A 26,612-nucleotide genomic window follows, 5' to 3' on the forward strand; every position below is an offset into this window, starting at 1 on the left:
AAAAGGACTTGTCAAACAACGAAAACAACAACACAAAATGTTTATGAAACTAATTTCAATGCAAATATTTGCACGCAATGGGTCAAAACATGCGTCAAATGTCCACTTAAATGGGGTTAATAGTGTCCAAACAGTTTAGTTAAACGGTTAAATAGTGCAGTTGCTACTTCCAGCATGCTAAGTGGACAGCTTACGAAGCATTTATTATGTGTTATAATATTATTGGCCATTCGAAGGACTTTAGTCATAGCGAGTGCACTACCTAAAAGTACGGGCTTTAGTGAAAACCTCGCAAAAGATTTGCTAAAACTTCTCGAAAACGTGCGCGAGGAACGCGATTATAATACCGTAGCACTTTGCAAGACACGAGCACAAGATTGTATTTTTGAGCAACTTCTTCCAGAGCTGTCATTACCGGTGGTGGTGATGAATAAACGGTTGACATATAAATACAAATCAACATTTTCAAAAGAATTAGTCATTGTACTGTGTCTCGAGCATGAAAATATAGGCGTAGCGTTCGAGGAAATCAATGTGTTTCATGGCTTAAAGCAAACTCGCATCGTTGCCTATGCGGCACATGCGACAAATTTACAGCTAATAGAAGAAATCTGCAGCAAAGCCATGGCTAAAGATATTTACAATGTATTAATAATACAAAATGATTTTGCTGAGAGTAACAAATTTTATACATGCAATAAGTTTCCGCTTGATGCGCCACGCTATAAAGAGAGGATTCTAGCTGCTGGCTTTAATAGCGCGATCTTTGAACATCAGTTTCGCGATATGCATGGCACGAAGATGCTGACGTACCCCGATCAGCTGGAACCACGCACGATGCTTTACTATAAAGCGGATGGCAAGCTGGAAATGGAGGGTTACGTCGGCAGATTGGTGAGAATATTTGCAGGCAAACTAAATGCAACGCTGGCGATTGAACATCCCTTTGAAATAGGTAAAACTACGTACTTCGGTGAATTATTGAAGTTGGCGCTTAACAGCACTGTTGACATTGCTGCGGGTTTGACTTTTCCAATGTCTATAGCAGACCAGGAAGAGATGTCCTATCCAGTGCATCACTTGGATTATTGTTATATGGTGCCGTTACCCGAAAATGTGCCAATTAATGAGCTATTCGTTGGCATCGTGCGTTTACCAACACTGTTTTGTATCTTCGTTTTTACTGTGATTTTCGCCGCTTTACTTACACATCTCAATCCGCACATGAAAATCAATTTTATTAATCTCTTTTTGAATGATAAAAGTATACGCGGCATTTTGGCGCAATCCTTCGTGCCGGTATTGAAACCTAATCTAAAAGTGAAACTTATCATATTCTTACTTTGCTATATGAGCATCATCACTAATACGACATATCAGGCTTATCTGCAATCCTATCTAACGCAACCGCCTCTAAAACCGATGTATCGCACTTACGACGACATGGAAGCTGCTGGTCTCAAAGTATTGATTTCTGCCAAGGAAAAATATATATTAGATATGAACAGCAGCGTACAGGAGCACCCTGACCTCTTTGAAATCATAGAAGACCACAACACATGGTTGAAGCATCGTTCTTCGATGAACACGAAGTATGTGTATCCCGTATCGAATGCCCGTTGGGAGGTCTTCGAGTTTCATCAAAGCCTCTTCCATCGCCCAATATTCTATTTCAATGCCGATCTTTGTTTCTTTAAAAGTTCCATAATTTCTTTTCCGACGCGCCCAGATCTACCTTATCGTGATTTATTAGATGACGTCATATTACGTCTACATTCGTCGGGCATTATAAAAGAGTGGATATCATTGAACTTCTTTGTTTTGGCCAAATTGAAGTTGGTGGTATTCGAGGATTTAAGTAAGCCACTAGATTCTGGAAGACCCTTAGTTTTAGACGATTTCTTCTGGATATGCATTCAATACTTTGGCTGCTTGACTTTGGCACTAATCGCTTTTGTTGGAGAAGTCTTGAATTACCGTTGGCAGTATCCGAAACATGTGGGACAGACCACGCAATTAGAGTACTGTAATTAATCTCAAAAATATGTTCAGCAAAAGTCATGTTTAAAAAACTTCTTGTTCATGGATCATCTGTAAACTTGTGCTGTTTTGGCTTCAAAATAAATATACATAATATGTAACTGTTAAGTTGGTGAATCTTCTTTTTTTCGTACTGATACAGACTTCTAAATAATATTAAAATCATTTACTAATATTTGACAAATGTCTACTAATTCTAAAAATTGTCTTCTTGAAGATTGTATCGGTTGATCTACATATGTACATAGTACTTAAGAAAATGTGAATTTCTTTTATTTTGCACAGTTCGAGTCCGTCCGTTCCGGAGTTCATCTTATTTCAAACTAATTTATCTTCATATTAAGCTTTCTAGTGTCAACTTGATCTTCCATGGATCTTAGAAGAAATTTCCTAGAACCTTTCTTGTGACATCGCTACCTAATAGTGTCGATTATACTATATTAACCATAGCTGCACGACGTTTGGGCTATGAAGTTTATTACTAAGTCCTTAGCGTTAAAATCACTAGGCACTAGGTTTTAAAACAAAATTAACAAACTTATTATTACCTGAATGTTCCCGCTCCGATAGTGACAATGGCCTGGTTCAACTACGTGTTAACTTATCATTGGATTATAGATCTTGCTTCAATATAGCATAATGTCGTCCGAGCAGAAGAGTGTAAACTCAAGGGTGCGAGCAAAAAAAGCAGAAAGAAGGTTATAACTTCTCTGAAAATTGTATAATTCCAAACGGTGGTGGACAATTTCGTACCCCAATCTGTCATCAGCTATTCATCTCAAAGAACCAGTTGGGTTTTGTACCAATATCAAAGGTTTGTTGGACATATTATTCAAAAATAAATTTTGCTTCCCAATGGCGGTTTACACACTTCCATTACTCTCAGTCACTCAGCACATCTCAACGAAACCTTTAAGAACTTTGAATTATAATTAAATTACAAATTAAAACATGAAGACCAGTGTGCTGTGATTTAAGAAAATTAGGCATATCCCTCTGATAACAAGCAGGCTTTACCAAATTCCTTTGCTCTATGTGTTTTTGGGATATTAGAGACCAAGCAAATTACTGAACCAAAAAGTGTTGGCCTCTTAGGGAGCTAAAAGTTGGCGAACGTCGTAGATGAAACTTTGGTGGCTCCTCAAAAAGTTATATACCGCCCCTTCCCGTAAAGCTGGGATTGTTGAAATAATTTGAAATGTCACAGACTAGGGATAGAAATTGATTCATATACTTAGTATTAAAATTTCAAGGTCTGTCGAACATAGAATTGAAGGAGCCAAATATTCGACGCCTGAAGGAAGATCCATAGTTCGTCACAACGACGGATACTCAAAGAGAATTGTGGATTGCCAATAAAGAAGTCAAACAGAAATTTTCAGACAACTGTCTTTGTAATTAAGTGAAACTACGAACAAATCGTCAAAAGAATTTTAAAAGCATTTCAAGCATTAGGTTACTTTCTAAAATTACATTTTCTTCATTCCTACCCAAAGTACTCGATACATTCAAGAAAATTTATTAGATGTGAGTGAAAAGCAAAGTAGATGATTTCACCAAGATATTAAGATATACCATAATAAAACACATTTTTTTGGCAAAATTCGCTTTTTTATTCAAGATAGTTCCCTTCAAATATTTTTATATTGATTATAGCGACCCTTCAAATTTTTGATACCATATTTGTAGTCCGATTTGTCAAAATAAGTCTTAGTTTCGACGATCACCAATTCATTCGACAAAAATTTCTTCCCAGACAGCATTCTTTTGAGATCTGAGAAAATAGTCGCTGGGGTCAGAACTGGAGAAAAATATAGATGTGGAGGGCATTCGAAGCAATAACCTTCTCATACCCAAATATTCGTGAATAATAGGACATGCACTTCCAGTTGATATCTTTATACATACATGTTAACTAAAAGTTACATGAATTTAGTTCTAGTAACGTCATCTATGTGGTAAGTCGGGTACTGTTGATCTGGTACAAAATGTCCGCTAATTTATGAAATACATAATGGTTTCAGGACCCTAATCTGTACTTTGGGCAAAGTTTGATTTCTTGAAAATGCTTGTCGGGCCCAACCTCCCAAAAGGAAAACATCAATATTATTATTTTATGACATGAAATAATGCCTTCATACCTCGGTTACTTGTTTACTCCCCGCTGATGCAATTGTCGTTAGTAGAACAAAACTATGCAACTTTACGATCCAGTAAAAATTTTAGTAGAATATCGACAATAAAAACCTTTGTACTAATTTATACGAATGTGTATAAAAACATAAGGATATGGTTCTACTTTTAATTTCATGTTGCTCACACACTTGCATCCCTCTATGGTACATATACATATGTTTGAGTTTAGCATATTGCACTTGCAACATTTCGCGGTAATTTTCGCATGCGTGAAAATGGTATACATTTTAATCTGCTGTGAAAATGCGTGTAATTTTGCGCCAGTCACGAATTGCTAAACTGCAAATAACAACAACAAACAGGCACAATTATAAGTACTGGGCGTTGCATATTGCCTGCTACTGCAAATGAAATGTGGTCAGCGGCAGAAGTGCCGACGGCAGGCGAATGTGAGTGCCACGCATTGCGGCAACAAAAACTGTAACGGTAGCAGTAGTAGTACCATAAGGAGCGTTCCAAAGTAAACAGGACTTTTTGAATCTAGCTCCCCCTGGTGGCGCCATCTATATGACGACTGGTGCGTTAGAATCTGCTATCTTTATCGATTGTCCAGTGAATTTCATGACATTTCATAAATTGAAAGTGAAGTTATTGCATTTTAAGTGTCAGTATGTTTGTGTCGTCGGTGCGAAAATGAGCTTCGAACAAAGAGCCAACATTAAATTTTGTTTTAAAATTGGTAAAACTTTTATCAAAACGTTTCAATTGATGAAACAAGTTTATGGCGATGATGGCCTATCCAATTGCAGAGTGTACGAGTGGTTTCAACGTTTTCAAATCAGCCGAAATCATCATTGAAATTCATGGAAATGGAATTGAACAGCTCTAAAACATAGATTTATCGCATTTTGACTGAACATTTGGGCTTACGAAAGGTGTGTGCACGGTTTGTTCCGCACAAATTGACTGACGACAAAATTTGCTTAGAATCCAACATTTGAAGGCCATCATTAAACAGGTCAGAAAGGAAAAAAACTTTCTTTACAATATAGTGACTGGTGATGAGGCGTGGTGTTTCCAATATGATCCCGAAACGAAACGTCAGAGTGCTGAATGGAAGGCCCCGGACGAGTCGAAAAAATCGCGCATGGAGAAGTCAAAGGTGAAGACATTGCTGATTTGTTTTTATGATTCCAAGCTTATTGTCCACAAAGAATTTGTTCCACCGGCCAAAACGTTAACACGGTATTCTACCTTGGAGTTTTGAAACGTTCGGTGCGCCGTATTCGACGTGTTCGGCCCGAATATCGCGAAGATGAAAGTTTGCATTTGTTGCACGATAATGCGCCGTCTCATCGATCGACACTTGCGACCGATTATTTGACCAAAAAATCACATTTTAAACATTAACCACTCCCCGTGTTCACTTGATATAGCACCGTGCGACTTCTTCTTTTTCGGAAAAATGCATTTGCCCATGAAAGGAGAGCGTTATGCAGACGTAGAGTCCATTGAAAAGGCTTGCACCAGTATACTGGCGGCCATACCGGCCAAAGAGCTAAAACACTCGTTCGACATGCTTTTGGACCGCGCAAAAAGCTGTATTGAAGCAGAAGGAGACTATTTTGAATAAAATAAATTGAAAAAACATTTGTTCTGTTTTTTTTTTTTAAATCCTGTTTACTTTGGAACGCACCTTGTAACAATATTGTCGAGAATTGCGTACAAATAGGCAGTGCAAAAACAGTTATTGTCAACAATTTTAATTTTCATCGCGAAATGATTCTGTGTATTCTGTGTCTGAATGGAGAGGATCAAAATGGGTTCACACACGCGTAAATACGTGCGCACACGTAACATATATTTCTTTATTTATATGAGCCGTTATATACGTACACAGTGTTGCCGTTTATGTCGGTTGCAACATACGGTTGGGCTACTGGGGTGTGCACCCGTGACCGCATAATAATGACGGTGATGCATGCAAAAGCTCTAATATATGATTTTCGCAATATTATTCATATTTACAGTTATTCAGAGAAATTGTAATGAACTGCACTGTTGAGAGATCTAGCGATTTTAGTTTTTGAGTATGATCCAAGCTGAGAAATTGCGGTTAGGGGTTAAATTAATACTTTATTTAAGCCCAAGCTCTCATATTGCACTATTTTTTATGGCTTGATGACTTAAGAACTAACATAGTGTTAGAATTCCCAATTTTCTGTAAGAAGATATGGTTGTATAAAACAAACCTGCCGATTGAAAGTTCAATCCATTTGAACTGTCATTACATAGATTGCGCCATCTAGCGTTAAGCATTCTTACGAATAAAGCAAGAAGCATCCACGGAATTTCTGAATGAATATTTATGACCTTCCGAATCAGCACTTGTAAAATATTTCCAAGTGCAGGCAAAATAGCGCCCATCTCGTCAGAATCGGAAAGGACCTCTCTGAGCCGTTCGATACAAAACATGGTTTTAAACAAGGCGACTCACTATCATGAAACTTCATCAATCTACTGCTGGAGAAAATAATACGAGCTGTAGATCGGAACAGAAAAGGTACGATGATATTGATATCATTGACCGCAACCGCGTGTTAGTTCTGCTTTCTACAGACTGGATAAGGAAGCGAATCAAATGGGTCTGGTAAGGAATGAGGGGGAGACGAAATATCTCCTGTCATCAAACAGTCGTCACACTCGCGACTTGGCGCCCGGTTAGAGAAATGTTCTGCGGAAGATTTATGGTCCTTTGCGCATTGGTAACGGCGAATATCGCAATCAATGGAACGATGAACTGTATGAGATATTCGACGACATTAATATAATTCAGCGAATTAAGAGACAGCGGCTCTCCATCTAAGTCATGTCGTTCAAATGGATGAAAACAATCCAGCTGTGAGAGTATTCGACGCAGTTTCCCCGTCAGGGAAGCAGAGGAAAAGGAGAAAGAGGACGATCTCCACTCTGTTGGAAAGACCGGGTAGAGAAGGACCTGTCTACAATTGGAATCACCAATTGGCGACAAACAGCGAAAAGGAGGAACGACTGCGTAAGCATTATGTACGAAGAAAAGAAGATGCTTGGTTTCCTTTATCTACCCTCCCCTTTGACGGATATGATTAAAAATCTTCAGAACTTTTATGACTCAGCAACTGCCGCCAAACAATAAAAACAATTATACCATTTTGTGTGGGTCTTGCTTTAGTCAAACCTTTTGAGAAGTAAAATCCGCTTTTGACTAATAATACAAATAGTAGTTATCGCTCATACCATAGTCGATTAACTATATCATCTAAAAACGCAAATCCGCTGTGATGGCTCTAGAAATTCTGCAGTGAAAGATCTCTTTAGAATTATGAGCTGAACGGACTTTAAATCGGCCATAAAACAGTCGCTACGTTAATTTGTACTTGTCATGCGTATGGATGCTGAATCTCCAACTTTCAAACTACTAAATTGAAAGCTAAGAGGGGTAATGGAAAAGAAGGGCTTTTTGGATAAGCAGCTAATTTCACTTAGTATTTTGAATCTTTTAAAACCCAGTTCTTTTCTTTCGAATAGGGATTTGAAAACCGGTTAATTTTTTTTTCTGGGAATGATCAACATCCATCTACCCCTGTAGTCAGCACTCGGCAAATAAATAAATATTTCGTTTATAGTAAACGAAGTCACTGTGTGTTTACAAATACTTGTATACAAGTAGGTGCCTTTCAGTAATGAAAAGGCTTTGCCATCATATTCGCCGCTGATTATGCGCCTCTACGCCATTTTATGGTTTGACTGTTGTTGTGACAACGTCAGTCAGCCGACCACACTGGCTCGAGCTTCAAAACCGATGAGGGAATGAAATTGCAATGGCATGATCTGACACACACACATATACAAGTATATACATATATCATTCAGTCAAATGCACCCATTTGTTGTTGTTGAAAAAATAAGTTTGTGGTTTTATTGCATGTCGTGACGTGGTTTTTTAATTATGAATTATTAAAATTTGATGACAATTTCACGGAATTTGCGCAAATTAGTTAATTTTTAAAATACATGTATTTTCAAGTGGCAATTTCAACCAGAAAGCCAGTTGCAAACGAAACGAACGGCAATCGCCGTGTTGAACTGCATTATGTGGTGACAACAATCAGTATTGCAGTGAAACTTGTTTTTGCATTTCACTCATTTTGTTGCGGAAAAAATTAACACGTACGTGATTATTATAGCGACAATTGTCAATTGCATAACACATTCGTCTCTGTTTTGGATTTTTTGGTAATAAATTTTAATACGGGTGCTATTGTTTGGAGCCATAGGGGTATAATTGATTCCAACAAGCGGCGGAATTCCCATAAATAAAAGTAAAATTATTTAAAATTTATATGATTATTTTGCTAAATTTTAAATCATTAGTTTTATTTGCACAAGATCACTTTCATTTCAAATCGAATAATTATTTGAATTTTTTCATTAGAGCTTATTCTATTGTGAGAACGTTTTCAAAAAAAAAAATGTATCTTAAAAATTGTTAACCTTTTGATGTAAATGAAATTAATTCATATCTTAAAACATAATTCAATTTCAAGCAATGTTGAAACATTGCCAAAACTTTCTTTTCGAGAATTTTCGTTTGTGAATATTCTCCTCGTTTCTAAGAAAAAATGATAATGTGAACGTAGAGTCTGGTTGTCTCAAATTAGTATCGTGTTCCTTATCCTATTATTAAGGTCCTGTAACGCTGAAAAGCTAAAGTATTAGAGCAAATTGTCCTTCTAGAGAGCCCGCTTCCATGTTAAGATCTATACATATATGATATATTAAGAAATGGTATCAAAAAAGGTTATTTTTAAAATTTGTTTGCAGAACTTTCTTTCTTCTTCTTCTTAATTGGCGTAGACAATTCTTTACTTAGAAAAAATTACAAATTTTTTTTTGAAAAACCTCAACATTTCTTAAGAAATAAACTTCCAAGGGCCTTTATCGATACGATTAGAGTTACTGTATATGTTTATCGAAATTTTAAAACATTATACTTGGATGATCATTGATTTTGAGTGACACGCTGTTCCGTACTGCCTCAACTGCAAGAGAATGCAACAGATTTTTTCTAGATTTCAATAGTCCTGATGGTGCTTATTAAGTACCTCTAATACTTTTATTTGGTTATTGGGAAATATGCAAGTTTTTCCTTGGCAAAACATATCATGTATTCAATAAAGAGACCTTATCTCAATTTTTCCAGTCATCTCAATCCATCAGTTCCATATTATGGTTATCCGACCATGAGGCTAGTTTAAGCTATTAGCTGAAAATGTGTGGGTCTATGTTACGTATGCCGTTGCACCAGAAGCAGCATACCCCGTGATATAAATATTTCATCAAAATTCTTTTTTATTTTCTTAAAGTTATTGAAGGTTGAAATTTAGAACACAATAAAATTGCAAAATTATTTTCTCATAAGCTACTAGAGATAAATCGATGAAATTTTGAGAAATCAAGGAAAAATGTTCCTGCTACATTAAAAATAATTTTTCATGATCTATTTGTTTAAATAATAGTATTTTGCATAATTAAACTAATTAACATAATTAAACAATTGAAATTTTTCATACAAAAGCCTATACAGCCAGTTTCAAGCCTCGTTTAGTAAACACTTTTACCACATTTACCTTTTTTTTTATTTAATTTCCATTGTAACTAGTTAACAGAAAATAAACCAACGAATAATTTGTTTTGCTTATTGTATTGTACGAAATAATTAATGCTGCTCTGCGAATAAATTGCAGAGAGTCTGGCTATTGTATAAGGTGATACGGTTTTTTGCGCATAAGCCTTTCTTTCCATTTACTTTGAACGACAAGAGCTATGGCTTCAGTCTTCACATGGTCAGAAAGTCTTTCCGTATGAGACTTTATATATTTTTTGATTGATGCAGCAACTGAATCAATCAGAAAGATCGCGTTCAAGATCGTGACTGGAACATGCCAAGGCGTATTGATAACGCATCTTAAGACTTTGTTTTGGAATCGCTAATGCACCAGTATCAGCTTCCTCTCTTCAACTATGTTGTTAAGACGCACAGCAAAAGTTTTTCCAAAAGCTTTGAAGTGTTGGCAGAAGAGATAAGCGCCGATACGAAGTAATGTCATGCGCTGGCTTAACAGGTTTATTGACCATAATCACCTCTGCAGTTTTCCAGTAAATAGATACATATTGTAGATTAATAGTAGCGTTCATTATAGCAGTAATTTAACTTATAACGTTTTGAGGAAGCTGTTTCAGTATTTCGCTGGTAAAAAGGTCAATGTTTAGCCATCAGTTTTTTTATTCCTACATAAACCTCATCATTAGTTCTTAGAGGAATTTCGATGTAATTAGCGTAAATATGAGGTTCCATTTCTGTTGCATTGGTCATATGGTTTAAAGAGACCTTCAAGGTATTCTAAAAACAACATTTGCTTTCTCTATATCGCTCTTGGTCCTTGACTGATCTGCTTTTCTGATGGGATAATGCTGAGTTACGGATCGAGAAAATTTTGCTGTACACTTCGAAAGTGAATAATCATGGTCATTGGATAAGCTTTTCAGATAATTGCCGATAGTTATATATTTAAATGCCTTTAAAACAACGTTTGTCAGATTGAGATCTTGTTGCCACTTTCGGCGCAATCGGCATTTTTCTGTAACCATTTATTTAATTTCTTTGATATACTTATGACCAGCTGTGACGTTTCTTTTAATTGATGTACTACTCCAGGCCGCATATTGAATTGTGTTTGTCAAATTCTTGATTTCTTTATCTAGCTCGCAATTACAACTTTTTTTACGTGATTATTAACAATGGATAGCATTTCCTCAGAGTATTCCCAGTCACTGTTTTTATTTGCTAGCGTAAGCGGTGGTACCTTGATAACAACTCTTACGTGTAGTGTTGAATATATTGGTGCATGGACAGAAGTCATATCCAAACCGTTTTCTATGCACATATAATTTGAAGAGATATGTTTGGTAATGAAAAAATAATAGTAAACATTATACTTCACTCAGACATTTTAAGAGCTTTCAATAACTCTCTGCCCTTTATGGTTAGTGAGTATGTTAAGCATTATAATCGCCACCCATAAAAAATCGGTTTTTATGGTTATTGATCAGTTCTACCACATGAGAAGAAGAGAGATGCAGGTCAGCCGCTAAACAGATTCGGAGATGGTACTTTAAATCAGTCCGGGTATACCACAATTTTAAAGGACCATGACTTTGTATCGGGCAATCTGCTTTTTCGAACTGTAGATTGGATTTTACGATACGACAAGACGGCCTCGGCAGAGCCCCGATGTAAACATTACTGAATATGTTTGGGCATTCATCAAACGTCAGAGGAAAATTGATAAAGACCGAAAACGTAATGAAACAATTGCTGAAAAATCCGAAATTTGGCCAAAATCGGAAATTTAAATTTTATTATACATTTTTGTTATTTATTATGCAAATATTAATATTATTTACGAATAGGTTTCTAAGGACCAAAATTAGCTAATCAGAATTATTTTTGTGCACCGCATACCTGAATAGAAGGATTTGCCGATAATGAGTTGTCACTCCTCGTGTGAACGAAGTCTTAGTAGGATGTAAAATAGTTGTGGGCAGATATCAAAAAACTCGTTTACGGTTTCAGGATAGAAAACCGAAACATCGTTCTCACCAAATGTGACTTTAGTTTATCGGGAATATTTTGGAGTCGGATTGATCTCAAAGGCAACGAACTTGTTTAATAAATTCATTGGCTATATTTTCCCCATATTTTCACAACTCTCACCTCATAAGTAAATAGCTTTCTACAGAGATTTCTTAAAGTGCTTCGCCATCGAAATAGGTACGAAGAAAACAACATCAAAAACCAACAACAACGAGCCAAAAATTATGCACAGCAAAGTTAAATTAATTTTCACTAAACGTTAATTAAAGTGTAAATATATTGGCTTATGCCGACCTGAGCTTCTCATGGTGCTAATTAAAAGTTTTTGCTAAGAAAATAACGCATTACGCAACACAAATCCAATACATAAACAACAACAATGGAAAACAATAACAAGGCGCAGGTAGTGAATTAATGCGAAATTGAATGAATAAGCGGAAAATGCGCTCAAGAACAACAAAAACATTAACAAGGCGTTAAAACAACACAAAAACCGCAAACTGAGAATTGAGAAAAGCCGAACTACGCCAACGGAAGTAGGCAGTAATAGGCAGTGCACACACACACGCACAACCACACTTGCGTGAAAAAAAAACAAAAACAGCGGAAGTGAAGTTAATTAATGCGATCTCGTAAGATTTTCGGCAGCATTAGCGCGCCTACGAGTGTGTATTTTGGCTTCGAGTTGCGAGGTGTGAGGATTGCAAAGATTTGCAATTATTTACTTTACACATTACGACGGATAAATGCGAAAGTAATGAACTGCTGCGCAATAGTGTGAGTTTAATGGCAACAGCGTATGCTGGTAATAACTGGAATCGATCTTTGAATGCGGCGTTAATGAAATGTTGGTTTCTGCCGCGTATAATAGCCGCACGCGTGAGTGCATAGGTCAATAGCAGTGAATGATTGTGGTGTATACGGTGCCTAAATGTATGCATTAGATAATGGAAATTTTTTTTTTTATTATATTAATCTAAGCAACCTACTTCTCGCAAACATATCCCACATACAGTTAACTAATGAACCCATTTCGGACATGGGAGATTTAAATATTCTCAATGGACGCAAAATATTCGCATGCCCAGCAAATATAGTTGTTTGACGAACTTTTTCAACTCAATTTCCGCCACCGCGCGCCACAAAAGCGCTAGTACTCTGTATAGCTTATGCCTAACGCCTAAAACTATGCTATTAGGTGAAATGAAAAAAGTTTTTCTTCGCAGCAAAAACTATGGAATTAGGTGAAAAAATTGCAGTCATTCAAAGGCAACCACACATATTTTTCTTTTCGGCCTTTTGGTAATCTACAAATGCACTGTAGCAAACACCTTCATTTATCTTTATTTGCGTACGAAAAGTTGGCCGTGCGTGGGGCTGAGGCGCGAGTGTTGAGGTGTTATTTATGTTGCAAAGTTTCTTGAGACGCCTGCACATGAAAAATAAACGGAAAACTGCTAAATTATCGATAAGGTTGGGTATAATGTTATCTATAAAACCAAAAGAGCTTATGCAAAGCTGTGGAGGGTATGAAAGCTGTGCGGTTAATAAATTCACTAATGTCGGCATTAGTTTTGTGGCTGTTGTAGGTTTATGTAAATTGCCACTTCCTCTTTGCTGTTTACTTATTCAATTTTTAGCTTTATAATTTACCTTTTTTATTACTAAAGCGTAGCATGCCTTTTGGCGCAAGCATTATTTTTGGTATGCAAATACACCTTACTTGTTTATTTAACAAAAAATATATTTTGCTTTTCACGAAATTTTTGAAATTCTGCAACATATCTTTTGTTTGCTTTTTAATCAGCAATTTTCCTTCGATTTTCTTTCCTTCTCCTTTTTTTCAAACATATTTAGAACCTACCAACTTTCTATTTACAATATTTTCAAACTAATTCAACACATAAAAAAGTTTTGTTTATCAAGCATTTTTGTTGTGAAATTTCACGAACAACTGAAATCAAAGAATCGAAAAGGCAAATGCCAATCCTCAGGCTAAAGTAAAATTATGACTACTTTGCATATTTTTGGGTGCCAACAAATTGAGCAAAGTAAAAGTTTCCCGCTCTTATTGCCAATGTTGAAATTTACGGGCATTAATAACAGCCACAAAACCAACCAACGGTTGCGCGCCTAAAAGCGCGTAATGATAACGCGCATTACTCTACATCGTTCTTGTTGACTTAAAGAGAATTATTGACTTTGAAATCAATGTGATTTGTAGACGAAAAATTTGTTGTTGAGTTACAAATGCCATTGTTGTAGCTTACTCGGTACGAAATTATTGCAATATTTGTTTATTGCGGCTAAAAGTATGCAAAACTTTTTTGTGTTCTGCTAATGCCGAAAAAGCAAACTTTTATGTAGGAGCATAAAAGAAAGTAATGTCAAGTACAAGTATAATAATGCTCAAAGGCTGCAAATAGTTTTTTTAAAGAAACAATGGAAATTTTTCGTGTATTATGAGCGCTATTAGAGGTCAAAGAATGGATTTCGTGGAATATATGAACAAAAGCAAGTTTTGCTTCGAAATTTTGTTAATCTTTCATGATTTTCTCCTTCTGTTAGTCGCCGCATCTTTTCGTAAAATTTTCGAGCATTGCTGTCTTCTCACTTGTCATACCTTCGTACTCTTCAACTCTCGGTATGTAACCCATCCCGCACATGTCGTGGTCGATTGTAACGTTGCGTGGAAAGTAGTCTGTTTCCTCTCCACTGAACACAGCATTCCTGACCGTTTCAACTTTTTTTTTCTTTTCCGAAAACTTATGGTTTCATTTGCAGATGTATGTAAGGAGCTTGAGATACCGTCTTACATTTCTTTTATACCGAATTGCTAATAAGTGCTCTCAGAAAGCAGGGGTGCAAGTCGAGCATGAAATGTTCGGCTATCTGTTGTGATTGCAGCTTCTCCACTTCGTACCTTCTTTATGATTGTTGACCTACATATTTTGCTGCATATAGGCGGCTACCTATCTTGGCTTCAACAAGATAGTGATCCGAGTTAATGTTTGACCTCAAAGCGTACGCATCTCTAAAACACTGGCAACAGCCAGGTAGCTTGATGAATTTTCCTATGCGAGTCTCTCATCCGAGGCTGTTTTTTTATTTTCATTGGGGGCTAGGCGTGCAGTATAGAGATTTATATATCGAGCCGCTTATTTCAAAACCGTCTCCCGTTCACCGACGTACCTTTGGTGAACTTACGCTGCAATTGGATTTCAGTGAACCCTTAAACCGAATATTTCCGAGTGACTCCGCTGAATCTTCCTCTCTTTTAGCCGTCCATGTGAGATTGAGCAGCGAGGACGCAAGAGCAGGAATTTGGTATAGCTCTACGACTGTATCTGCTTAGCCAGAGGCATGACGATACCCCATAAATAAATAAATAACTACACCCCTATACCCCATTACAACCCCTGACTTTAATGATACTATATACTTTCTGGCGTTTAAGCTTACCAATCAATGTTTATTAACTATCTATATTATAAAAATATGGTTCTGAAGTCTAATGATGGAAGATTTCAGTGAAGTTTGCTTGATTTTATTATTACTGCATACATACAGGCGTATAACCCTATGCATTAATTTTATTGACTATTAAGACTTATTTAAAATTTTTTTTAAAAGTTTTGCGGATATCAGAAATTTATTATATCTAGCTATTGTTTTTGGTATAAATAATGAAAAACTTCTACAAAATTGAAGTTTTCATAACCTCAATATAGATTGTAAATATAGTCATATAAAAGCGAAGTCAACTATGACATACACCGTTTTTCTTATACCGTTCTACAAACTCAACTAACTGTTAATTGGTCTGTTCGCCACCTGAAACTCTGATAAAATCTCTTCCTTTTTTCTTCAGTTTTTAGTATAATAATACATAATTTAATAACCTTTTTAATTACAAACAGCTACAGCGATTAACCTACTGCCAAAAATAAACATTATTAAAATTATTCCTGCAAGAAGAGTGAGCCATCTGTGGGTACACAATCATCAGGTGCTTAACATCACTACATAACAACTAAAGCACAAAAGCTCAATTGCAAACACTTTGAAAATCACTTGAACAACAGGTATAAGCTTCAAGGAAACTTTTCTTGTCGGAGTTTTTTTGGGAAGTGAACTTAACGGTAAACATAAGCCAAAACTTGTTGATGTTTGATAACCTATCATTGTGCTTTTTTGTGCAAAAGTTTCAAAAAATTCGCCATATAAAACTGTGCGGTATCCAGGCTATTGTGGTTTTTCTTGCTACCAAAAGAGAAATGATATTGTGTCTTTGATAACTGCCGTTTCTTAAAGTAAGGCATGTTAAAGTAGAATTTTACTAACTAACATTATTGCGTAAATAAAATACTTAAGTTTCGTGGTTGTTTGCCCCGCTTACAGCACCAAGAGAATTCTTTGGCTTCTCAATAAATTATCTGGTACTTAAAAACTCCTAGGCCTTTCCTGTATTTAATTTGAATGTTATTAAGGAATTATATATTTTAAATGAAAGCACACAATCGGTTTAAGATTTGACACTCTCAGGGATAATGATCTACTATAACACTTCGCTATATTTTTCTCTCCACTCTGTTGATTCCATCTGCACCGGGTTTTAAACAAAACTCAAAACTAGCGAGTAATTTTAACACAAATAATTATTATAACTTTAAAAAAATTTTTTTCTTTGTATTTATCAATATTTATATGGATTTAGTGGGCTACTTGGAATGCCTATTTTTGCCCCTACTCCTACTAGATGATTAATCCAAAGTCCGGGACGACTAATACTGATGTAATTTTATTCGACTTTAACCACAAAATCTAAGCTGATGAACTTCCTAGATGATACACGCCTGAATTCAAAATCCACAATATTTTTCTCAAAGGCAGGGTCAATTCGTATTAAACTTTCTTTTAAGAAAGAGTTGAAATCTCTTTTCAAAACTCAATGTTGTATTATAACAGGTTTTCCAAAAAGAGCGCTGCAAAACGGTTTGGGATATCAATGAAGTTCTTTATTCCTGTAAAAGTATGTATATTCGATGCCACTTTGCCGATTTCTTTTGCATGGCCACCACGAGCACCCTTGCAAAAGTCCACACGTTGAACTCAATTTTTGAAAATTTTCTGGCATAAATTGGCCGATACTGCTGCATTTTCACGTTCGATATTTATACGAAATTTACAAATCGTCGCTGGCTTGTTGGCATACACCATAGACTTGACGTAGCTCCACAGGAAAAGTCTAATGGCGTCAAATAACACGACCGAAACGTCGACTAGGTCATTTCGTGAGATAACACGTTCGACAAACTTGGTTTTCAATAAATCGATTGTCATTCGCTGTGGCGCCGTGGTGTTAGAGCCACATATTGTCCAAGTCCATTTCAACCGATTCCGGCCAAAAATATTCGATTATTATTGAGCGGTAGCTATTCTCATTCAAAGTAACGTCTAGGTCTTGATCATCACGGAAGAAGTACGGCTCAATGACGTCGCCGGCCCATATACCGCACCAAACCGTAATTTTTTTTTGTCGTGTTTTGAAGTATGATATAAAACGTTCATGAGCCAGGTATATAGTATATTGCAATTGCTATAGCTTCGTGAACTTTTCCAGGTTCGAATTGAAATTCGTTTAAGATATATTCTACAAAAATATCAAGCGCAAATCCAACATTATCCACAAGAAGAATGTAAGGTGTCATCAATATTAATGAAATTGGAATGATTTTGGATATGAAACACGTTCCTGCTTTACTCGTCCCGATAAAGCTGAATTTTCTTCAAAAAGAGTATCATAAACAGGACTCTTTGGACAACCTTGATTATGGGAATTCCGATCCCATATTCATGGAGAGCATTATAACTGTCTATGAGACATGGGTTTATGAGTTTGACATTCAAATAAGTCAACAATCATCGGAATGGAGGAAAAAAAACGAGACGAAAACAAAAAACCACGCCAAAACCGCTCAAAAACTAAGGTGAAGCTGATATTTTTTGCAATATTCGTAGTTTGGTGCATCATAAATTTGTTCCGGAGGGACAGACAGTCAAAAAGGAGTTCTATTTGGCCGTATTGAGATGTTTGCGTAAGAACTTCCTTCGGAAACTGCCGGAATTGTGGAAGAACAATTAAAGGATTTTACGCGATGATAATGCACCATCGCATCGAATCATCAGATTTGGCTTCATGTGATTTTTTCTTGTTCCCCAAGCTGAAATTACGGCTCCGGAACCCGCTTTCATCGATCGAAGAGATAAAACAAAATTCACTGAAGCAGCTGAAAAAGTGCTAATGAAAAGTGTTCGAGGACTGGAAAAATCATTGACGTAAGTGCATTACATCTGGTTGGGGTTACTTTGAAGGCGACAAAATAAATATTAATGAATTATTAAATTTTTGTACTTTTTTGCCACAGTGTATATTATATTTATAAAAAACTATTTGGGAAAAATCTAAAATTTATACTTTTTATGAATATGGGAATATATTTCATATAAATATATAAAAAAATATAAACAACTAATTTTCAAGTCATTATTTGTGGCGCATATCTTTTAATTTTCATATACACCTTTATTTTCTAATATTTAAGGAATATTCTGGATTTCTCTATTATATAATGATTGATTTCCATTTGAGCTGTTTTCGACTTATTATAATATCTACTCCATTCAATTCTTTTTCACTCTTCTCTACTCTCTGATTTTTCTACTTTCTATATTTAGCTACACTGTGGCAACACCAGGTTGCTTCGCTCACAGATGGTTGCTGTGTTTGCCCAACTGGTCGTCCCCAGCAAACATGTCGTGAATTGCGCAAGAGAATGTTGTGCGAGGCCAAGACAGCGCGTGAAAATATTATACAGTTGCAGTTGTTGGAAGGAAAAAAGTTTAAGGAAACAAGAAAATATTTGCAAAATTCATGAGTTCAAGTGAATTAAACTTCAATGAAATGAAGGCAATTTTATAATTTTACAAAGCAGTGTTTAAAAAGTGTGAGAATTAGCAGGAATCTTGTGTGAAGTGCGAGTTTATGTTATTACGCCAAGGAATCGCATAAAATGTGACCCAATTTGTTGTGTGTGCGTGTGTTGTGAAGGTAAGAGGAAATGATAGTGGAAATAGTGGAAATTTAAGTGGAAGTAAGCGCAAATTATTTTTAAAAACAAGCAAGTGCTTTTGAAAATTTATTGCGAATAAAAATTAAAAGTGAAATGAAAGAAAGAAAATAATAAAAAATTAAACGTTGAAAAATTTAAATAAAAGTAATAAATAAATATTTTTGCACGCTCAATTGGCTCCGCTTGCATGCAACACAGCCTTACCCATTAAAGTAACAAATACAGAGGCAGATATATTAGTATAGATCCATTAAATGTGCGTGTAGATGTGTGCTCATGTGTTTTCGCGTTCAGTTGAGCAAAATAAGCGGCAAATACAACATGCAAAACCGCCTAAAAGTGAGCTAAAAATGCGTTGTGTATATTGTGTTCATGCGTGTGTGTGTTTGAATTTGCCAATTTTCATGTGTTACTCCTCATTCTTCACCATTTCCTTTCGATTTTATTTTTATCACATAATTTTCCCAAATGTTTCAAAACAATATCCTTACCATTCTGACAGCTGATTGTGCGAGCGCATCAACCACAACAACAACAGCAACATAACGAATGAACATAGGAAACATAAAAGACAATTGAGAGAGTAAACGCTATAGCGTGAGTGTAAAGCTACCCAAGAGCGCTATCAAAGTAACACGAGCGTACTCGTCGAGTGGGCTGTGCCACTGACAGCCAGCAATAACAGTAACAAACGACAACAAAACACGGTATATTTTCAATAGCAGCCTAGCCTCTGACGGCTGTATTATTTCGCGTCCTTCATTTATTTACGCCAGTGGTAAGTACAAGTAAAAATGTTTGCTCGTTTCTCATATTCTTTGGTTTCGCCTATGTATTTATGGGCGTCCGCAAGAAGTGCGCGTCGAAATTTCGCATATTCCTTTAATCATAAAAATTAAGCAAAACATTTGGGTGTTTACGTAGAAGTGTATGTGTGTGCTGGAAATACTTTTGAAATGGGTATGTGTAATGTATTGCCGGTAGGTGTTCGCTGCTATCCCTTTTTTTTCATTGTCTCCGCGTTGACATTTAAATTATGATTATGTTAATTAAGAAATTAATTAAAATGTTTCGTAAAGTTTGCGCATAAAAACCTTATAACAAATTCAAATACAATTTCTTATGAATTTCACAGTATGTAACTCATATTGCGTTCTGCGCTTATGATTTGTACTATTACTATCTGATATTCTCAGAATATTTATGATTTATACATTATAACTATTGAGAACTTTATATATGAATGAAATTTTTATCTAAGGGATATTTCAAAAATTTCCGTTTCTGAGTGCGAAGTAGTGCAACATTAGAAGCTCGAAGCAATTTTAGCACAATGTTAGTATTGGCCGCATTGGCACTTGACCACCAATTCAATTTCTGCTTTTCGTAAAACCATCAAAACTACAAGGTGTGTTCCAAAGTAAACAGGAATCTAGCGCCCCCTGGTGGCGCCATCTATATGTCGACTCGTGTGTTGGAATCTGCTATCTATATCGATTGTCCAGTGAGAATTTCATGACATTTCATTAACTGGAAGTGAAGTTATTGCGTTTTAAGTGTCAGTATGTTTGTGTTATCGGTGCGAAAATGAGCTTCGAACAAAGAGCCAACATTAAATTTTTGTTCAAAATTGGTAAAAATTTTACCGAAACAAGTTTATGGCGATGATTGCCTATCCCGTAGCAGAGTGCTCGAGTGGTTTCAACGTTTTCAAAGTGGTCGTGAGGACATAAATGACGACCAACATGTGGGTCAATCAAAATCCGTGACCACCGGAAATTCGAAACTGTGCGTGAATTCATCAAAAATCAGCCGAAATTATCATTAAAATGCATGGAAATTTAATTGAACATCTCCAAAATATGGAGTTATCGCATTTTGACCGAACATTTGGGCTTACGAAAGGTGTATGACCGGTTTGCTTCGCACAAATTGACTGACAACCAAAAATTGCTCAGAATCCGTCTCATCGATCACCGCTTGTGACCGATTATTTGACGAAAAATCACATTTTAACCATTAACCACTCCCCGTATCTACCTAATATGGCACCGTGCGACCTCTTCCTTTTCAGAAAAATGCGTTTGCCCATGAAAGGAAAGCGTTATGCAGACGTAGAGGCCATTCAAAAGGCTTGCACCGGCATACTGACGGTCACGAGCTAAAACACTCGTAAATTTGTTTTGCCGAAAAAACCATTTGCTCTGTTTTTTTTTAAGTCCTGTTTACTTTGGAACGCACTTTGTATGATCAAAACAGTACACCTCTGCCTGCAGTTATACATTTGGACAAAAAAGCCCCCGGAAATTGTAAATAAAGAGCAAAATTTTTAATTATTCATCAATATTTATTTTGTTGCCTTCCAAGTAACCCCATCAGTTGCCAACGACTTCTCCAGTCCTCGAAGCACTTTTCATTAACATTTTTTGGGAGGTCTTTCAGCTCTTTAAGCGAATTTTGTTTCAATTTTTGTTTGAAGAGGTCGAAGGTAGTCCAGGTCCTTCGCAACGATTCCGCTCACGAAATTTGGTTAGAAATACATTTGTGGGCGTGGCAGTGGTCCTATTACGCCCATCTACGAAGTCGTTTCATTAGATGTATTAGTTATTACTGAAGTTATCGCTTACACCGACGGAGAAATAGACGGTCTCTTGAATTTCCATTCGTCTCATTCTCCTGCTCATTTGTGTGAATAAAACTATTATACTTTCTAGCAACATGTCGCAAGAGTATTAAAACTAATTGGCACCTGTCACCCCTACATTTTGAGAATAGAGGAAAATGCTTTTGGTTAGAAGGTGACATTCTAAGAAAAGAGCAACCAAAGCTAACAAAACTTTGATAAAGGAACATGCAACTTTTACATCGCCATCATGAAGCAGAATAAATGGTGAGAAACGAAAGTTAAGAAATTATCAAAATATTTAGTTCTGTTTTGATACATATGTACCTTCAATATTGCTTTACATATTTATTATAAAGTAAAGAAAGCTGTCGAAGTTTAATATGTCAGTGGTTGTTGAATGGTAAATGTCATTTCCAATCTGGGTCAAGCGGATATAATGTGAAGCACTATTAACTTGAGTTGGTTCCATATCGATTGTTTGCACTATATCTGGAGTCTTACGAGATATTCACCATTTATAGTATTAGTGAGGTAAAATGGTATAAAAAAGTTCCAGCCGGAAAATATTTTATTGCATTATTTGCTAATAAAATAAATGATCTTTCATTATTACTAAATAGAACTACTAAAATACCAATGTAATAATAATGTTGGTAAATTTGGTGCTTAGAGCACACACATTATGTCTATAAAAACTCTCTTCGCCGTAGCAAATTTCTTACGCCTTGACTTATTACAAAGAAAAATTGTCATACTCTTTTAAATTCACTTATTACAATCTTTCATTCTAATCAACTAAAATTTAAATATCTACAGAAGCAGCAAAGGAATTCCGTCAACCATTCACACGCATTCCACCAAAACCAAATCTAACCCAAACGATATTTAGTCTGTTTTTGTATTAAACCTCATTAGTCGATTGTGGCATGAATAATTGTGTATTTATGCACGCATCAACTACGCCACGTTCACTTATCACCGCCTGCCAATAGAAAAAGGCGAAAAAAGTATTAAAACACAAATAAACTGCCTTCTATTTGCAATGCTCATTTAATTTGTAGCTTGCCACCAACTCACCGCGCCGCCCACAGCGTTTACAAAAGTGAGCAATGCCAGTAATGCATATACATATTTACATAAATATATACTTATGTAGTAGAAGTGTGTAGTATATGTATGTATATATAAGCTGCGTGTAGTCCTTATAAATTACTTTCCACGGCGCGTGTCCATAAAGTGTCTGTCTCTTCGAATGACGCCTCCCGTTTTACGCAGCCGTTCGTTGAACGCAATTCTATTAACGTTTTATTTATTTGTCAAACAGCACGTTTTGTTCCATACAACAACAACAACAACGCCAACAAAAGGCTTTTTCTATTGCCTGCTTGCTTGCGGTGTGCCTTGGTATAAACGGCTTGTTTGTATGGGAATGTAAATATATAGTATATTGGTGAATATATTCATATCTATGAATATCTGTGTTGTGTACTTAGTGTTTCTGTGCGTATAATATATGTATGTATATATGCACGTATACTAGGTCTGGCATCAATTGTTTTCGTTTTTTTTTTGGTATTGTTGCCAAGCCAGTTTTGTTGTGCACAAGTCATTATCCCACACTAAATTTGTTGCGGATGTCAAGGACCTTCAAAATGCAAACAAAGCCGTAACAAAAATTCTGAAAAAGCATTGAATTAAATAAGAACAACAAAATGCGGGTATCAATATCCAAATGCCTGAATGGGCTTTGTCTTTTACTTTTCTCCACAATTGTTCAGCTTCACTGATTAATGCTAAAGTAGTCGTGATTCGTTACAATTATTGTCAGCTGTCTGAATATGTGCTGATAATTTAATACGAAGCTTGTTTTGTGCTCATTACAACCGTGCTTTATTTAGTTCCACATACAACTTAGATCTCAACATTGAGTGAAAACACTTTCACTTATAAAAGTTTCCATTAGAGCTGAACTTTCATTCTTTGGATCATACAGGATCAATTTATAGCATTTTGGAAACCAAAATTACTTCTATAAAGAGGCAAAACTTGTATTATTGGCAATATAGGATATTGACAGACCGATCGTATAGATTAATCATTTATGGTATGGATCGCATTCAAGAATTCCTCATCTTATCATCTGCGGCTATTGTTGTTATGGGTCCTTTAAGTTCAAATCTTTTTTCGAATGACCTGACAAAATTAAAGAGACTAGACGGAATACTTAGCAGCCGTAAAATTTACAATGCCACGCGGTATCTAGCTATAGATTTATCAATATTATTAATTTATTTATTATACATTGTGACAAAAAAACATTCGAAAATTGCATTTAAAAAAAATGTATTTTGCTAAATATATAGGACTTAATTACTATTTATGTCAAATATGAGTCCGATCTGAAAACCAGTGTGTTTACAGCAGCTGCTTGAGTCGGTACACCTTAGTAGTGCATTGCGATCTTTACAATGGATAAAAATATCGATCGTAGAATTTGTCTAAAAGTTTATATTTCTAACCGCATTTCATTTGCAAAATTGATGCTAATGTTGGAAAAGGCTTACGGTGTATTCAGCTTTATCAAAAAGATAAGCCTATGAGGAGTACAAATCCTTCTTAGACGGCCGAGAGATCGTTAAGGATATGCCTCGTTTTAGACGAACTTCAGGTAGCTTTCATCATTCGAGTATTATCATATACTTGTAGGGCCTGAAAATTTCCAATAACCTCTATGGTAAGGCTTAAATATAATTAATAAATAATCGATACTTATATTTTTAATCGGTAAATATAAGTAAAGTTCACCGGAGTGACTACTGGGTAGTTATAATAACATTAAGGTTAATTATATTCTGGCTTCTGTTATATTATTAATATATCAACTATTAAATCCTAACCGCTTATGAATCAGTCACTCAGCCATTAAACATTTATATAGGTACACATATAGTACAAAGGTATCTGTTAATGTACCATACAAACATATTTACCAAAATTTTGCGTACACACGATTTCGAGTCTGTTATGAAGAGTATATCTATATTTATATACATATACATACATAGATTATTCCAAACCATAATTCGCAGGCAACGTAACTCTCTGCCACTACATACTTGTACATATGGAAGAATTCGCCAAGCATTTGAATGCTCCAAGACATATTACACACACACACTTATAAATCATGGCAGTAGAATGATGGCGGCAACGATTCATGTGCTAGCTTGGCGTTACAAATGCACACATATACACACAAACACCGTTATAACCACGTAAATAGCATTTAATGCCCGGAAGCTGGACCAGTTTCAATGGCTTAATGTGTTCACACACACACACACACTCATACACAAACATACATATGCTTGTACAAAGAACGTTGTGCCCACCGCACCAACTACTCAGCTCTGGCAACCACAGATCGAACTACATACAAGCGGAACAGCAGAGGCTGTACGCTAATACGCTTATTTAGTTGACTGGTTCGGCTCTCCGGAGTCCGAGTCGGAGAACAGCTGCACAGTAAAGCAGCGCACGACACAGGACTCGCTGTGATACGGCAGCATGCTGTGTTCTTGTATTCCTCTACGCTCAGTTTATGTTTAATTAAAGTTTATAATGTTGGCATGGCGTGGCGTTGCAACTGCGGTGGAGGTAGTCGTCCTAGTAGTAGTAACACACCCAAGGCGCCACTGTGATAGCATCTGTGATAATATAGAGATATCAGTGTGTGGATGTGTGCAACCTGACGAGCAAACAGCCAGCGAGCTACACACACACACAACTCGGCAGCAATACAAGTAAGCGGTGGTAAGATTGTAATTTTGGGCAGCACAGGAGGTGGCTTTATAGGGAAGTGGAAAATTTATCAAGCTGCCTGCCGTACACGCGATTACCATCCAAAAGCTTTTATTAGCACCCGTTAGCGCTGTGGGCGCCGACACTCATCGTATGTACTCCTGCAGAGGTTAGAGACTGGCTGGCGCTGTGCCTTGTCCACACGGCAAACGTAGACCTTGTTTACAAACATAAAGATCTACATGAAGCGGGAAACCTATGTTTGACATTGGTGCGTTCCTATTTCACGTCGCAGCCATTCAATCGTCTGGCGTACCCGGTGATTGGAATGATTGCACGAGCAAAGCAATGAATATGCGAACAAATGAATGAGCGCATCGACGAGCCAACAAATTGACGAAATGTAGCACAGTGTGGTGGAATCGAAGGAGTTGTTTCTATTTTTATTTTTCTAATTGAAGCTATAGACAACATTTTTTCGATATTTCACTTTGTCCAATTTTTTCTAGGTTTGGAACGGTTACTTATCTTTTGCCTAGATGAACCTTGTTTTTTAAATGTCAGGGACCCTACAGTAAGAAAAAATACACAAAGTTCAAATTTAATAGGGAATGTTTATTATCATTCGGCTACGTCCCAGAAGGTACATCCGTTTGAGTCCAATTTTCGACGACTCGTTTGAGCATTTCGACTGTTAACTGGGACTCACAGGGAAAAATGTAATCACACCAAACCGTTGTTTTTTCTGTATGAAATGACTGCTCTTGAATCTCTTCGGGTTACTCTTCATCCCAAATGCGGAAAATTTGCTTGTTTTCATACCAATAATGAACCTCATCGTCGAACAAAATTTGGCTCGAAAATGTCAGAACTTCTTGGAACTTTTCAAGAGCCCATAGAGCAAAGCGATGTCGATTCGGAAGGTCGGTTCTTGCATAAGCTACATTTTGTGCGTCTTCAATTTAAGATTGACGTAAAATGCGCCAAGTCGTTCCATACGTCAGTCCGATTTGTTGCGAACAGCGCCGAATCGACTCTTTACAGTCTTCGTGTACATTCTCAGTTACGGCTGCTATATTCTCTTCACTGCGTATTAGACTTGGTCTATTTGGTCGAATATTATTCAACATTGAATGGTCGGTCCCAGCCGGGTGATGGTTTTGCGAATAGTACGCTAAGT

At 36.3% G+C, this 26,612-nt stretch overlaps 2 protein-coding genes across 2 annotated transcripts in view; both read left to right on the forward strand.

Moving 5' to 3' along the window:
* Window positions 1-26,612, forward strand: part of LOC120772502 (gamma-1-syntrophin) — a 134,337-nt gene that overhangs the window by 23,651 nt on the left and 84,074 nt on the right. The window contains exons 2-3 of the mRNA XM_040101149.1: window positions 18,611-18,983; window positions 19,508-19,783. The gene's annotated coding sequence lies outside the window, so the exon portion shown is untranslated. The remainder of the gene's footprint in view (window positions 1-18,610; window positions 18,984-19,507; window positions 19,784-26,612) is intronic.
* On the forward strand, window positions 625-2,034 carry LOC120769985. The gene has a single exon (XM_040097065.1). It carries the CDS (start codon window positions 625-627, stop codon window positions 2,032-2,034), a length of 1,410 nt encoding a protein of 469 aa, XP_039952999.1.

The sequence above is a fragment of the Bactrocera tryoni genome, chromosome 3 (assembly GCF_016617805.1).
Source record: "Bactrocera tryoni isolate S06 chromosome 3, CSIRO_BtryS06_freeze2, whole genome shotgun sequence".
Lineage (NCBI taxonomy): Eukaryota > Metazoa > Arthropoda > Insecta > Diptera > Tephritidae > Bactrocera > Bactrocera tryoni.